Genomic DNA, 15,735 nt, shown 5'->3' with positions numbered 1-15,735 from the left:
CACACAAATTCCTTCTCCATATTAGAGCATCTTCCCAATCATCCAAACCATTAACAATGTGGAATTAACAAGGGACTATTTCCATCCTCTTTCCACTGGCTGGATTATGTTTCCACAAGATATAAGAAGCCCTTCCAACCATGGGAGGAAAATGGTTGATCCAAACCACTGTTTATAGTCAGCATGTTGTGACTCTGAAACTAAAATTCATTTCCTTGTTGATTTATTTTATTTCCATTTGACACACAGCTTATGGAAAAGAAATGTATTGTTTTGAAGTTCAGGGCAGCTACTATGGCAGTTATTGTCTAAAAGGAATAGATAATGAAGGCTTTAGCTTGATGAAAGCAAGGGAAACCACAAAGAAATTAATGGACTCTGGAAGCTGAAGTAGATTAAAGAGTGAAAGGATGGTTTGTGGTCCTGTCATCTTTTGCAATATCTCCCCTTCCAATGAAACAGCGTTTGGAAATTAATGTTAAGGGAACATTTGTACTTAACAGGGTTGTATATGTGTGTAATGGAATTTTTCTTGCACTAGTATGTATATAATAGTCTCATGTATATCCTTCCTGTCCTCCACCTAACTGAAGGTGGCATGCATAGCTCTCCTCTGTACCTTGTGGGATAGGTCACCCTAAGAGTATGTGGTGTACTAAGAGTAAGAGTATGCGTCAACTTTCACTCAGTGAGTTTTATGGCTCAATGGATATTTAAACTTGGTTCCCCAAATCCCTGTGCAATGCTAAGCACTACAACCAGTCCAACAGTAAAAACTACACCGATGTCTGCACATATGTTTCCCCTTCCTATTACATTTCATTTAAAATAAGTCAGCATTATGTCTTTAGGGATGCTGACTATCAAAAGCATAGATTTCAAATCTCCATGTGCCCATGAAGCTTTAACATGCCAAATTCTGTTTATTAAGAAAGGCAAGAGAGTTATGGCTTCCCGTTATATCTTTCAATATGTGACTAAATACAAGAGATTTCTGCTTTTTGTGGTACCCTTAAGTAATGTGGTGGCTTCCATATCAATAGGGCTAATTCCCTAAAATGTTTTAAAACATATTCCTGCAAATATAAAGTATGCTTTGTACAATCAGGGTACCATAGTTGGTTGTGTGTCTAGGTTGAATGTTAATTAGATAGCTTTATTTTGCACTTGCTGGAGGGAGATGTTCATAGTTGACCATAACATGTCTATGAATCACATGGTTATCATGTGTAACAAACTCCTGAATGAACATTGCTCTCCTGTGGCCTTGTAAGCCCACAGTTAGCTTTGAAACCTGTGTTGTTAGATCCATGGTGGTATATGGTGGGGTGGACTCCCATGGCTTTACAGATGTCAAGGGATGTCATGTCTTCAACCGTGACTATGTTGTCTGGGGCTGATGGGAGTTATACACTAAAATACCTGGAGTGCCACAGCTGCCTATTATGCCATGACAGCTTTCCAGAAGAAACAATATCCACCTTTTTCTATTCAAGTTTCCTGCATTCATTGTGATATAGAAGCTCTGGACTGTAATAGTAGCTGTTTGTCCTATAAATATGCACAAGGCCACACCCTGTATTTTTGCCAGGGGCACAGTGAGAAGTAGGATATAAAGAGAGGTGCAGTGTAAATAAATTACCTATTTTTAGTGTATCAAACAGTCAGGAATCTTTATTACAACTCAGTAAAGGTACCACATAACAACTTACATGGATGTTTATGGTAGATAATATTTTTTTTCTAGGAGTATGCAAAACCGGGTTCTGAAGCTTTGACAACAGGAGCTTCCCACCCTTGTTAACACTTTGCACATAAAAAGCGAGACTTTGGTGCAGCAAATGAAGTTGAAAAAACAGAAATGATAAACAGGCATTCTGTAGAAAAGAAGCAGCATCCTTAATATATCCACAGGGTGGGGAAGGCTGTCATGTCCCTAAATATAATTGGTCTTTGAGAAGCCATTCTGTCTTTATCTCATTGACAGTCACACATAGTATATTATCTCAGCAATTGTGCCAGAAAGGGGAAAATCTTCAGGGCCTATGGCTGCTTTCAGGATATTGGTTTATCAGACTCTTTCCCTGGTAATAAATTTGCTTTCAATTTACACTAAGAGTACAAAGCAAACCCTACCAGAATGTGGCTGAGGGGACATAGAAAGTGGCTGCATTCTTGATGGAGATACTAGCAACATGGTGCTTCAAATATTCTGGCCCACCATGGGAAATCTCCACTGACAGGTCATTGTGCAGAGCTTGGACTACAAATCCGAGAATCCCCTTGAAATATACTAGGGGATATGTGAAGTGTCATCCTTAAAATGTAACTTTTTCAAAGGCCCAATTTTGAGACAACAGTGTTTTTCTGAGGAGACCAGGAGAGATGAGATTTGGCAGAGGCATAAATACATCCCGTTCCAAATCCTTCCCTTTTCTTCAATGTAGCTACAGAAGCATTGTAGCAAGAGAAGTTGACTTGTGTCCTTCACATTATATTCAGTGAGTAGAAGGAAAAACGGTTATTCAACTTCTACACGATTTACTGCAAAATGGCAGGGCAATGGCTATGACAGACTCTATTCAGTAAAGGTCTCCTCCATTGTATCCCTCCCTAGTGTAAACACATCATAGGATTCTCTATCTGTTGACCCTTCTGCCCAATATCTTATAAATCAAAATAGAAGCAAGGCATTTTATGATAGTTTGCAAATCAAGAAGTTACAGGTAGACATATGGGAACTGGACTCCAAGTCTGGAGCAGGGTTTGAATCTCCACGTAGCCACTGAAATCCACTGGGTGAACCTGGGCATGTCTCACATTCTTATCCTCAAAGGAAGGCAATTGCAGAGCTCCTCTGAACAGATCCTACCAAGAAAACACTGTGGTAGGTTTGCCTAATGGTTATCCATTAGTTGGAAACAACTTGAAGGCACACAACAACAGCATATCTATATATATAAAATGATAAAGTTGTTTGCGCAGTGACTATAACAACAAAACTAAACATCCCAGAAATAAGAAATTTGGCAACACAATGCAAAAGGCTTGCCTCCAGGTTACAACAACACAACCACACCAGAAAACCACAATCCAGACCCACAAAACTCACAACAACGCATCATGCGATAACAACACAACTAAACGCCCCAGAAATACAAAACTTGGCAACACAATGCAAAAGCCTTGCCTCCCAGTTGTAACAACACAACCACACCACAAAACCACACAGGACCCACAAAACTCACAACAACGCATTGTGACTATAACAACACAACTAAACGCCCCAGAAATACGAAACTTGGCAACACAACACAAAAGCCTTCACTCCAGGTTGTAACAACACAACCACACCACAAAACCACAATCCGGACCCATAAAACTCACAACAACACATCGTGACTATAACAACACAACTAAACGCCCCAGAAATACGAAATTTGACACACAACTAAACGCCCCAGAAATATAAAACTTGACAACACAACGCAAAAGCCTTGCCTCCCGGTTGTAACAACACAACCACACCACAAAACCACAATCCGGACCCACAAAACTCACAACAATGCATCGTGACTATAACAACACAACTAAACGCCCCAGAAATACGAAACTTGGCACACAACTAAACACCCCAGAAATACAAAACTTGACAACACAACACAAAAGCCTTTTCTCCCGGTTGTAACAACACAACTACACCACAAAACCACAATCCGGACCCACAAAATTCGCAACAACGCATCATGACTATAACACAACTAAACGCCCCAGAAATACAAAACTTGGCAAAACAATGCAAAAGCCTTGCCTCCCAGTTGTAACAACACAACCACACCACAAAACCACACTGGACCCACAAAACTCACAACAACGCATCGTGACTATAACAACACAACTAAACGCCCCAGAAATACAAAACTTGGTAACACAACACAAAAGCCTTGCCTCTCAGTTGTAACAACACAACCACACCACAAAACCACAATCCGGACTCACAAAACTCACAACAACGCATTGTGACTAAAACAAATACAAAATTTGACAACACAACTCATCCACCTCCCCAATCCCTACATTCACACTTGGCCTCCAAAAAAACAATTACAATAATAACAATGACAACAACAACAACAATAAGAATCAACGCCATCACAGGCAAGAAACAGCCAGGCACTGAGGCTGAGAGGCCAGTCAGTGCTACACTGGGCCTCCAAAAAACAATACAGTAGCATCTAACTTATCCAACCTTCATGACCACTACAACAACAATAATAATAAACAGCTACACAGGCAAAACAAAAAAAAGACTATTGTACCACAATAAAAATATAAACCGCACTCAGCAGAATCAGACATTACAACTAACAACAAACCAAAGACAACAGGGATCTCAAGCAATTATCAATCAACACAAAAATTGAAGAAGGTAACAGACTTCAAATACTACTACTAATGTGAGTATAAAGAAGGTGGAGGTCACAGCATAAATACAACCTAATGTAGACTGACCAACACCACCAGACTAAGCCACAGCAACGCGTGGCCGGGCACAGCTAGTATAATTATAAAATTGACACTCACTCCCCCCCCCCTCTCTCTCTGTTTCTTTTTAAGCGTCACGGGGGAATTCTGCGAATATTTCCAGAGGGCAAGTCCTATGTAGCGGATGTAGAACCTATATTCGACAGATTACTTTTTTTCTGGTCGGATCGAAGAAACCCACACGAAGTGCAGCCTTCCTATGCAACAAGGTAAATAAAAGTGGTTGGTTGGTTGTTTTATGAAGAAACAAGTGAATTGATTTGCATGTAGAACATCCCAGGCCAGTCAAATATTTCCAATTAAATGACTGTAGGAACAGATTTGTAGTGGATTTCAGGGTGAAGATCATTTTCTATTGAGATCTGAAAATTTGCCACAGTCTAATATTCCGGTCAAGTAATTTTAGTCAGGCCTAAATGCCATAAGGGCACCAGATCCTACATGATCTTAGAACAATGGTTCTCAACCTGTTGGTCTCCAGGTGTTTGGGCCTACAACTCCCAGAAATCCCAGTCAGTTTACCAGCTGTTGAGATTTCTGGAAGTTGAAGGGCAAAACATCTGGGGACCCACAGGTTGAGAACCACTGTCTTAGAAGCTATGCAGGGTTATTACTTGAACACCAGGTGCTATAGGTTATATTTCAGGGGAAGTAAATGGCAAAACCACTTCTGAGTATCCTTGTGAAAGGCACATCATAAACATTACTTTTTGGAATAAATTTCCCAGAAAGATCCAGCCCGTTTGCTCATATTGGTTGATCTTAGGAATCATTGCTCAAAACAAGTAACATTTCCAAGGTATGGCATTTTATTGAAGAACCGAGTTGGAATAAGTGTGCAGTGCAAATGGAATAAATATGCAATGGGAAACTCTTTATGGAGCAAATGTAAAAAACACTTCTTGATTTATTATGGTATTGCTTTTTAATCTTGCATTTTGTAACAATGCCTTCTCATTTCTGAAGAAAATGTTCTCAGGGTTTTCATGTTTAGGGTCTGAAAAACCTACTTCAAATGCAAGCTATCATAGAATAATATTGACTGCTGCCTACTGATTGGTGTTCACTATTGTCATGCTAATGATATGCATTTGCATGGCTTTGTGTAAAATGGTATGCAAATTAATGTTGGCCTGCTGGCTAGACATATGTTTGCATTGTGGTTCTGGATGCTGAACATGTTGTCCATTCCTATTCAAAAAAGCACCTCGTGCTGAATGGTTTTTGTAACTAACCCAGGCCTTCTACATGAAAAGAGGCAGCCACATAACAAATACTTAATATCAAAGGTGAGAAACAAACTGCTTTTGATGTTTTTGATTACATGTCCCATTTGATATTTTACCAGTGGCCATGCTGATTTGGCCCGATGGAAGTTGCAGTACAAAATATCTGGCAGCTCAGATTAGATACTTTTAAATCCTACCCTATATTCATATAGCAAATCATGAAATGTGGTTCTCCAAGGAAATCCAGAGATGTTCTGTTTGTCACTGGAATGAGCACAGTTCGCCCTCTTGATCCATGGATTTGGTATCCATGGAATCAACGATCCAAGGTTTAGTTTTCTAAAAAAATATTCCCAAAGCAATTTTATGCAAGGAACACCATTTTACTACACTATTGTACATCAATAGATTATGGTATCCACAGAATGTCATGAAACCAGTAGATACCATCGACCCACTGTATAAAATATTCATAGTGGTGAATTAAACCTTAAATGTGTGCACATTTACACTTATCACACTCACCACTGTGATCACTATTGCTCACATGATTGCTCTCATTCTGATCAGTTTGTGAGTAAAGCTTTCGGCGCATATAGCTTTTTCAAGTAGCATCTTTACGTAACAATCTGAATGTACCAACTTGGCACCTGAGAATGTTTAGTCAACCAATTGTCCATAGCTGATTGGGGTTTTTTTTTTGAGAATATAGTAATGTAATGGCTAGCAACAGCTTAGGTAAAATCACACTGTGCTGTGTTAATCTTTGGAGGTGTATATAACTGGAGAGAAATGAAGGCATAAAACCCAGCATCTTTGCCTGCCTGTTTATACCTGCATGCATTGCATGCAGATTAAGAGAGCTATGATGTGCATGCTGAGACTGTCACCTACTGACCAATTCAGTTGTTCAGTAATATATTTCAAAAGGCAGCAGTAAATCACTCTTCCTAAAGCAGTGCCTAGTATTCTGCTCTCATTTTGGTAGCATTGAGAGGTGCATTTCACTTTTCTCTCTTTTACAGATATGCAATGACTGTGTGGTATTTTGATGCTGAAGAAAGAGCAGAAGCCAAAAAGAAATTCAGGAATTTAGTTGGTATGATAATTTTGTTTACAATATCATCACATTTATGTAGCCACCATTCGCCAAGGACTCCACAAAACTTAATTAGTCAGGCAAATGACCTATGGCCTGATCCAGGAATGCAATCCACATGTGGAAACAGGTTTCTGCAAGTGGATATACTGTGCTGAATATGCAACAGCTGGCGTCAAGCAATTGAGTTGTACTTAAGAATGCCACACCTTCACTCCACATAGACTCCCCATATGGTAACTTTCTGCAATCTTTCAGTCTTCAGCAGCATGCATACAACTTTCTGTTGTTCCTGTAGTTCTGTTGATGGCTCACTGTTTTTCATCTAATTCAAATAATACAATTTCTTTATAAATAAGGTCCAAAATACACTTTACAAGGAACACTTCACTGTTGCTAGCCAAGCTAATTAATAGAGAATCCTATTCACATCACAGATTTATAGCAATTTATTCCACCTTAACTGCTAAGGTTACATCCTATAGAATCCTGGGGTTTGTGGTTTAGTGAGACACTGAATTGTTCTGTTTGGAAATTCTAACTTTGCATCTAACTGTCCTGTAAAGTGTATTTTACAGGATTCCATAGGACAGAACCATAGCAGTTAAAATGGAACAATACTGTTATAATTCAGTAGTGAGGATGGGCTCTAAATCTGGGCTGGTGTGATAGTTAGATTGGTGGTCTTAGTCCAGTAAAACCTGAATTCAAATCTTTTCTCATATTTGCAGCTTTACAAAAGTGGTCTGAAGATAAAAGAAAGATAGGATATGCTAAAGTGAGTTATTTGGAGAAGGGCGTGATAAAATATATATATTTTATACCTGCAACAGTTTTAACCAGTTGGATGTAGTTGACATCAAGATTCTTGGTGAAGAATTATGCCCAAGGATCTATGGATATTAAGAATTAATAGGAATTTCAAACCCAAATTTGTTTTAACAATAGCTGAAACACTTCCTCATCCATTACCTCTGGAATATCTTATTTAGATCAAGAAGGACCAGTTTTATGTACAGAAGGATTGTAAGCTATTCAGTTCCTATAGTTAGATATTTGGCTCAAAATTCTCTAGGTATATGTATTTTACACTGGTTGTGGTTAATGAATCTTGAGATTCAACAGAAATGAAGTAGATTCAACAGAAATGAAGCTTGCTTAGCTCCACCCTTGGCAAATGGAAGAAAAATTATCTGTACCTACTAACCCAGTGGTTTGCATCTTTCTCTTTTATGTAGATCACTATATCATCATCAAGAGCTTTCACAGGAAACCACATTAAAATTTTGTTTTGAACATTTCTCACATAGATTATGATAGATGGGAGTCAAACGTATATCAACAGATATTTGAAAATACAACTAATGTTAATTATGCTCACTCACAAACATACTGCTTACTTATAAACATTTTAGAGAATATTTCAAACATTTTGATAACAATAATGGCCCATAACAAAAAACTTTCTTTCAGGATATATTCTCCCTATTTCCTCAACAACACACAACATCACATACTGAACTTAGAAGGAAGCTGAATCAAGTGGCTAAGACCATACCTGCAGAATTTGAGGGGATGCTAAGCCTCTCAAATTAATATAGGTTTCAAATATGACTTCTGAGTACCCCGAAACAGAAAAACAGTGCCCCTGTTTTTAAGGTGGGAGAGTCTCAACATTGGCAGGCTAATCATTATTAATTTTGATGTTATGGGTATTTTTTTCCAACACAATAAATTGTGTTAAGCCAGTGGTTCTCAACCTGTGGGTCCCCAGGTGTTTTGGTCTAAAACTCCCAAAAATCCCAACCAGTGTATCAGCTGTTAGGATTTCTGGGAGTGGAAGGCCAAAACATCTGGGGACCCACAGGTTGAGAACCACTGTGCTAAAACAACAATCAACATCAGCACCATTTAACTGAATGTGATAATAATCTGACTATGATGAAAACAAGTGCAAAATAGTGTTCATTTAATACACTTTTCATTGAAAATTCTTAAGAGGATTAAAAGAAATAGGAGTTTTTGTGGTCCAATTTTGTTTATTTGTTTCAGGGAGGATTTTCTTTTCAGACTAGTTTCAGAAGGAGCTTGTATTATCCCCCAAGCTCCTGCCACCATCCTATTTTAGGATGAATGCATGAAAGTTCTTAAAGGTGAAATCCAGACATTAAAATAAAACAAAGTAGTTGCAAAATACAACCCAGAAGACGTGCCTCAGAGGTTACTTTCAGGACTTCCAAGTTCAAAAAAAAGTCAAATCTAGGCATAACAAAATATGTTCAAGACGCCAAGTCAACCAAAACGTAAATACAGGATGATTGACCAAGGACTGTGTGATTGCCTCCAGATTAATATAGGACCCGAAGCCAACCTGTCAAATAAATGTTTGCCATTTCATAAAGAAAGAAATCATTACCTTAAACAAGTGTTTTTTTTTAATATCATAGACTACCTGAAAAAGAAGAGGAGATTAAAATTGAAGGGAGGATTAGCTTTTAGGTCTGAAAGCTTGCCTTATGTAAACTAAGGTGTTTACATAAGGTGTCTGTGAATCTGACTGCTGTTTGCTTCCCCTGGTCCACACATGCCTTCTTAAATTGTAAACTACCTTGAACATTCTCCTAGTGGTCAGAATAAGATAAAACAGCATTTCCATCTCAACGTTAATGTTGTTCTACTGCCAGTCTCTGTTCTAGAAATGTGCTCCTTCTGTATACGCTCCCTTTCAGGAATAGGCCACTGGTTTTGCTCTGCTCTAACTACAACCAAGCAGAATAATGTTGAAATATTTTTAAAGACATATTCTTTAAGAATATTTGAAATATTCTTAAAGACATCTCAATCAGGTCAGGCTGGAGAGGCGTTAAATTTATTTCTAGAAGAGGGCATGGGAAGAGTGTAGGCTAATAAACTGAAGCACCTTCCACAAGTTTCATCTGCCTTCCACTTTACCGCATATTAGATTTCCACAATGGTTTGAGTAATCTTATAATGTATTTACAGTATAACAGCCTTTGTTTAGTCATTATGGTTTTTAACAAAAGTTCAGGCTTGATTTTTTTTTTCTTCTACGACTTGATTTATTTTGGGTTGTTTTTTTTTTTTTTTTTGCTGTCTATAGCACTTTCAGCCAACACCACATTTCAAATGAATTGATTTTCATCCTGTTGACTTTCTTCAATGTCCAGTTTTTATAACCATACATGGAAATTAGAAAAAGGAAGAAATGTCCTATTTTGTGTGATCACTGTTTTTCTGGACACCAGTACATAATTTTTCCTTTCATCTTCTTCTGCCTCCAAAGTTAAAGTATCAATTTAGATTATGGCTGTATTATTATAATTTTATATATACACAATTCTTTGATGATAAACACGTGGTATAGAAATTATTTAAATACATACACAAATACTCAGTTACAGGTTATACAAACATTTGGGTTCATGTATCTGTCCTCAGTTTGGTTTTAGACTTTAACAATGTCTTTCATTTTGCATTGCAGATGCAGGGAAGACAGATGCAGTTCTCAGTGAAGACTGAATTTACTCATACAATTTTTCAGTGATGAATAGGGGACAGTTTGCAAGCAATAAGGTCCAAAGGCAACGTGATCCGTTTCCAATTATTATTGGACACTCTTTTTACTTGCAGAAATGCACTGTTTTTGGCACTCTCTTGTATTTGCATATTACGGCGATGGTACTCATGGCAGCTTCGTATCACACACCCCTTTGGCATAAAGCACCCCTCTTTTCTACTCGCTTTTAACTGAAGAAATGACACCCAGGGTTTTAGAAAGTGAAGAATATCCCCAAGCTTCCCACTAATGTCAAGACCAAGTTGGCAATACTGGTAACAAAAATACTAAACATTTGACATATCTGGGGGAAACTTGAGTCTTATTTGCACTTTATTTACCTTGTATTTTTCAATGGGATCCAGCTTTTACAGACTACAGATGGGCAACCCAAGCAATCAGAGATGCAAAATGGAACAAGACATTTGTCAAGAGCCAAGGTCATTATGCCCGACGTGGGGCCTTTTGTGGACTGCCTTGTCACTTTACTGCACAGACTATTGGTTTCACTGGCTTATATAATTAATTTCTAAGACAAGAAAAAAAGGACAAGCCTCTGATTTGCCATAAAATGATTTTATCCATGTTGCTAAAGCCAAGCAACAGTGACGGTTCCATCGCTTTGCCTTTTAGAGCCCCAGAACAGAGGCGGAGACAGTTTTGTCCACTGTTCATGAAAAAACATTTTCTTTCCTGAAGCACGATGGATGTGTGTATGACTGTTCATTCTTTTTAAAGAAGGCCTTTGTTTTATAAATCTGCCAGCCCCCACACCCCAGCTCCTGGCCAAATTTGTAATGTTTTTAAAAGTTGAAGACAATCTAAATGCATGTTTGCCAAGAATTGATCCAGCCAAGTGTATTTTTCATTTTACTTTTTTAAACTGATCTTCCACAAGCCACGGTTTGTCTAAGAGAAGTGGAATTCTGGTTATTCGAATTGATAAATATTTGTTGGATAATTGTAGCCAGCTAAGTGATAATGCAATGCCATTTGGATTATTTCAGATTTGTAATTGACATAGCAACCCTATTGGGGAGCAAGTCCCATTGACTCAATTACACTTCCTTCTAAGAATATAGGGTTAGGATTGCATTGTATATGCCTGATGTCAAGCTTGAATTGTGTACAGCTGTTGCAAACCTAACCACTGTTTGTGAATCCACGAGAAAATGTATTGACTACTACAGCCTTATAGCTTAATCCTAAGATTAGTTGTGCTAACACACACACATGTGTGTTGGATGGAATATACCAATTGCTTTACCTATGCAATATCATGAAACATTATTTTGCAGGCAGGCACATTGAAATTGTTTTAGAGTAAGGTTCACAGCCTGCATCCTGCCACATCAGAACCCCACTGCTGGTTGAATGTCTATGTAGATTTGTTTTGATTTATATTTAAACTGAGTAGGAAGAAATTACTCAGCCCCATGTATTACAGGTAAATATTTCCTTCCTGCATTTGAGCCATGAGTTGTACAGAGGCAGAATTGATAATGAACAGGAGTACATTTTCTTACTCTAGTTTTACTTTGTAAAAGACAAAAGATTTCTATGAGTAAGTTTTCTATGCTACTTTACTCAATAAATAGTAGAACTGTGGGTATTCAGCACTTAGCATGGCTCTTTATTAAAATGGCAAGTCTAATAGTTATTCCACAAACATATTCTTGATTTCAGGAAGGAAAACCAATGTAAACATTTTGTCAGGATAAATTCACTGTCTTAATTGATATCTCTAGTGATATTGTGAACTTTGTATCTGTGATTCAGTTTGTTCTTCCAAATATGTATAACTCTTCTCTTCCATGTTTCGTATCTTCCCAGTAACATAACCAATTCTCGCAATTCTCGTTTTTCTTTTTCATACTAACCCGACTCTTCCTCAGCCAATTTGTTTCTTGCTATTCTTCTTTATGTAGGAATGGCAGTTATTATATCATCTCATTTCTAGATAAGCCAGTTGCTTGTCCCATGACTGGATCCAGTGAACGAAACAAATATTGAGGCATTGTAATGTCCAGCCTTAACTTATCTCTGCCCGAGAATATTTCAGCCACTTAGCAGCACAGCATGTAAAAGCCAACAGGTTTTAAACAAAACAATTGTTTGATTTAGAAAAGAAGACATTCTTATTGCCCAATCTGATGTGTGATTTATAAGGTGCTACTGAAATATTCCATTTCCTCTCATATTTGAAGACTCCTATTTACTTACATGACTTTACACATTTATGTGAGATTGCTATGTGACCTCAGCATACAGCTCCTGTTTCATGGCAAGAAGAAGCGATCTGATCAGCTCATAGTAGATTCAGCATATATACCAATATATTCCTTTTGTTTAAGGAGTTATCAGACTCCTTACATGGAAGACACATGAATAACTCACATTGTTTGGGAAGAAATTGTAGCATGACATTCCACATATGCCTACCACAGTAAAGTTCTGTAGACGTCAGAAAATCTGGCATTGAATTGTATCTGTGGAAGGGAATGGGGAAAGAATTTCTTCCACAGCCTATGCCCAATTTGCAACCTTTCTGTGTTTAATGCATAGTGCTGAAAGGAAAATATAAGCAAGTTCACCTAACATGGTTACATGTGTGCTAGCATCCTTCACAGAATGCCTTCTGATCCACCAGAGAATTCTGGAAATATATGGAAAAAATGAAGACATTTTTGCTTATTATTTCTAGACCTTTCCCCTTTATTCTGCCCTAGTCTTTTCTAGGAATTTGGAAAACCTTCCAGAGTACTATGGAGGCTAGTGACGGGAAGGGGGGGGGGGGGGGGAGAATCTGTGAAAGGAAAATTACAAAAGCTTTCCTCTTCCATATTTCAAAGACTTTTTGTGAATGGAAGAAAGACAAGGCCAGACATGCCATACACATGTGACAAAATAAGTGTTACTTTTAAGACTATACCTCCCAGAATCCCATGGTTAGCTCGTTAACGTGTAACAAAGATTAAATTTTCAGAGCTATGGAAAATGTACTTCTCCTTCATTTCCCTGTAAACAGACATATCAGAATTAAACATAAACTGATTTTAAGAGACAAATCAAAATCACAGGAAACTGATAGAAGATTTTACCTTGACAACTGTATGTATCTTATAAGGTGTACTACACATTCTCGGGAATTGCTCAACAGATTTCATGCAATATATGTTGCCTCCTTTTCATTTTTCTGCAATAATTGGGCTTATCAGTTTTAGATAAGACAAGCATGTCCTCTCATTCTACTTAGTCCCTAGAGCAATTGAGAACTTTAAAGACTTGCATGTTGACTAAGATCAGTGATTCTCAACCTGTGAGTCCCCGGATGTTTTGGTTTTCAACTCCCAGAAATCCTAACAGCTGGTAAACTGGCTGGGATTTCTGGGAATTGTAGGCAAAAAAACCACCCAGGGACCCACAGGTTGAGAACTACTGACTAAGATCAGTGTCTTCAAGGGCGGTGATGTTATGTGAATATTTTATTGAAGCACCTTTTTCAAAATTTGTGTTGCCTCCAAGACTCAGTAAAAAACAGGTGAAGCATATGAAATGATTCCAAGTCCAGTTTCAGTTGGTCTCAGATTTGAAAGCAATGGCAATAGTGCCCCAAAGAAATGATAAGTAGAAAAACTGCAGCTTTCCCTGTTCAGTCCCATTTTTCTGGTATTTTCGTCTTGACTGTAGAGTTGCACTGAAGGACCTAGAGATTCCTGAAGAGGTATCAAAAATATCATTTTTAATTTACACTTTCATGGGGGTCCTGTGCCCCTAACATCAATGAATGAGGAGGGTTGACAGTATTAACAAAAGAGGGTTACTATATTTTGAAAAGCAATAAAGGCTTATTGATTGACTGTTTCAAGCCAACAATAATTATGGCTATTGTTACTTTAAATGACCTCACTTTATAAACTGGGATAATGGCTTGTAGAAATATTCTTAACCTTCATTGTATTTAAAGAACAATTTTGCCTTCCCTTTCAAATCCATCTGAATATTTTTTATGGTAGCTCTGAAAAAAGATGACATGTCTGGAAAAGAGGATGTATATCTTCTTTACCTTAAATAAAATAGTTTCTACACCCTTCAATTTTTATTTTAGGTTCCCATCATCAACACTTTCAAATTGTCCAAATATGGGCCTGAACTCTATTGGTTATTCCTGAATAGAATAAACCCACTGAATTGTTAACTTAGAGTAAATAGAGAGATGGATATTCTAACTGGAATGAATGGTAGGATTCAAGCCAAGGCAATCCAGCATTAGATGGAGTAACAATACAATCCCTCTGTAAAAAATAAAAATATTACTGTAGAATCCATTGTATGTAAACTACAGTATAATGTTCATGAGATTTCAATCTTCATTGATTACTCAAATAGTCAACTCAGTTATAACTCAGTTATAATAATATAGTTCAATTATTATTTTTCCAAACTGTTTCTTTATATATGAAGCACATCTTACAAAATTTTCAATCATAATAAATTATATTAACTGTGGAATAAATAATGGACAAAAAGACCACTGTTCTTCATGTTGATCTATTTTTAAAGAGGCTGTTGTCCTTTAATATTGAGTGCAATCTTAGAGATTTGATGGATTGATAAATCTTGCATTCCCTTCAGTGTTTCCTTTCTTCCTATGAGATAGTAATAAGAAATTCTGCTTTCGTTTTTTACTTCTACAACAGTGTTCCATTCTTCCCTATTGATGAAATAATACAGTGTTATTTTTCAATGTAGTTCACTCTTGAATGGGAAGTACATCTATTTGCTGGTGAATATCTATTTCTTTTGACATTTGCTCCTCAAATAATATCTCTGGGAGTACTTTTGGGCATACCTTTTTGAATGCTGGTTATTGTTACTGGCAGATGGGCAGGATACTGATCCACACTGGTATTTTGCCCTCTAATCCACACCTTGTGTTTTGTTTTATGTTGTTGTTTTTTTAAAAAACGTTGGAATGAAATAAAATGCTGCAGCGGTCAATAAAACATTGGGTTATGCCATATTTTGTACTGGCTCGATAATTTTCTTCTGTTGAGATGTTGGGAGTATACTTGAATTTATAGTACTAGAAAATTCTGTGGCACATGAAGCCATCATTCATAACCATTATTTTATCACAACTTACATTTGTCTTCAATTCATCTAAATTTCACAAGGTTTTCTTAGGCAAGGAATTCTCAGGGTGGTTGTGTCAATCTTTTACTCTGAAATCACATAGTATTTGTTTGAGGTCTCCCATCCAAGTATTAGCCAAGGCTGCCAAG

At 37.4% G+C, this 15,735-nt stretch overlaps 1 protein-coding gene across 2 annotated transcripts in view; it reads left to right on the top strand.

Annotated features, from left to right (window-relative positions):
- The window catches only part of egln3 (egl-9 family hypoxia inducible factor 3), a 55,065-nt gene extending 39,592 nt beyond the window's left edge, over positions 1-15,473 (top strand). For both annotated transcript variants that reach the window (XM_062968257.1, XM_062968258.1), the window contains exons 3-5: positions 4,618-4,754; positions 6,800-6,873; positions 10,376-15,473. In XM_062968257.1, the coding sequence (XP_062824327.1) occupies positions 4,618-4,754; positions 6,800-6,873; positions 10,376-10,413 (249 nt within the window). In that variant the 3' untranslated portion in view covers positions 10,414-15,473. The remainder of the gene's footprint in view (positions 1-4,617; positions 4,755-6,799; positions 6,874-10,375) is intronic.
- The last annotated feature ends 262 nt before the right edge of the window (positions 15,474-15,735 follow it).

Source organism: Anolis carolinensis, chromosome 1 (genome assembly GCF_035594765.1).
Source record: "Anolis carolinensis isolate JA03-04 chromosome 1, rAnoCar3.1.pri, whole genome shotgun sequence".
Classification (NCBI taxonomy): Eukaryota; Metazoa; Chordata; class Lepidosauria; order Squamata; family Dactyloidae; genus Anolis; species Anolis carolinensis.
This window is presented reverse-complemented; position numbering and strand designations above follow the sequence as displayed.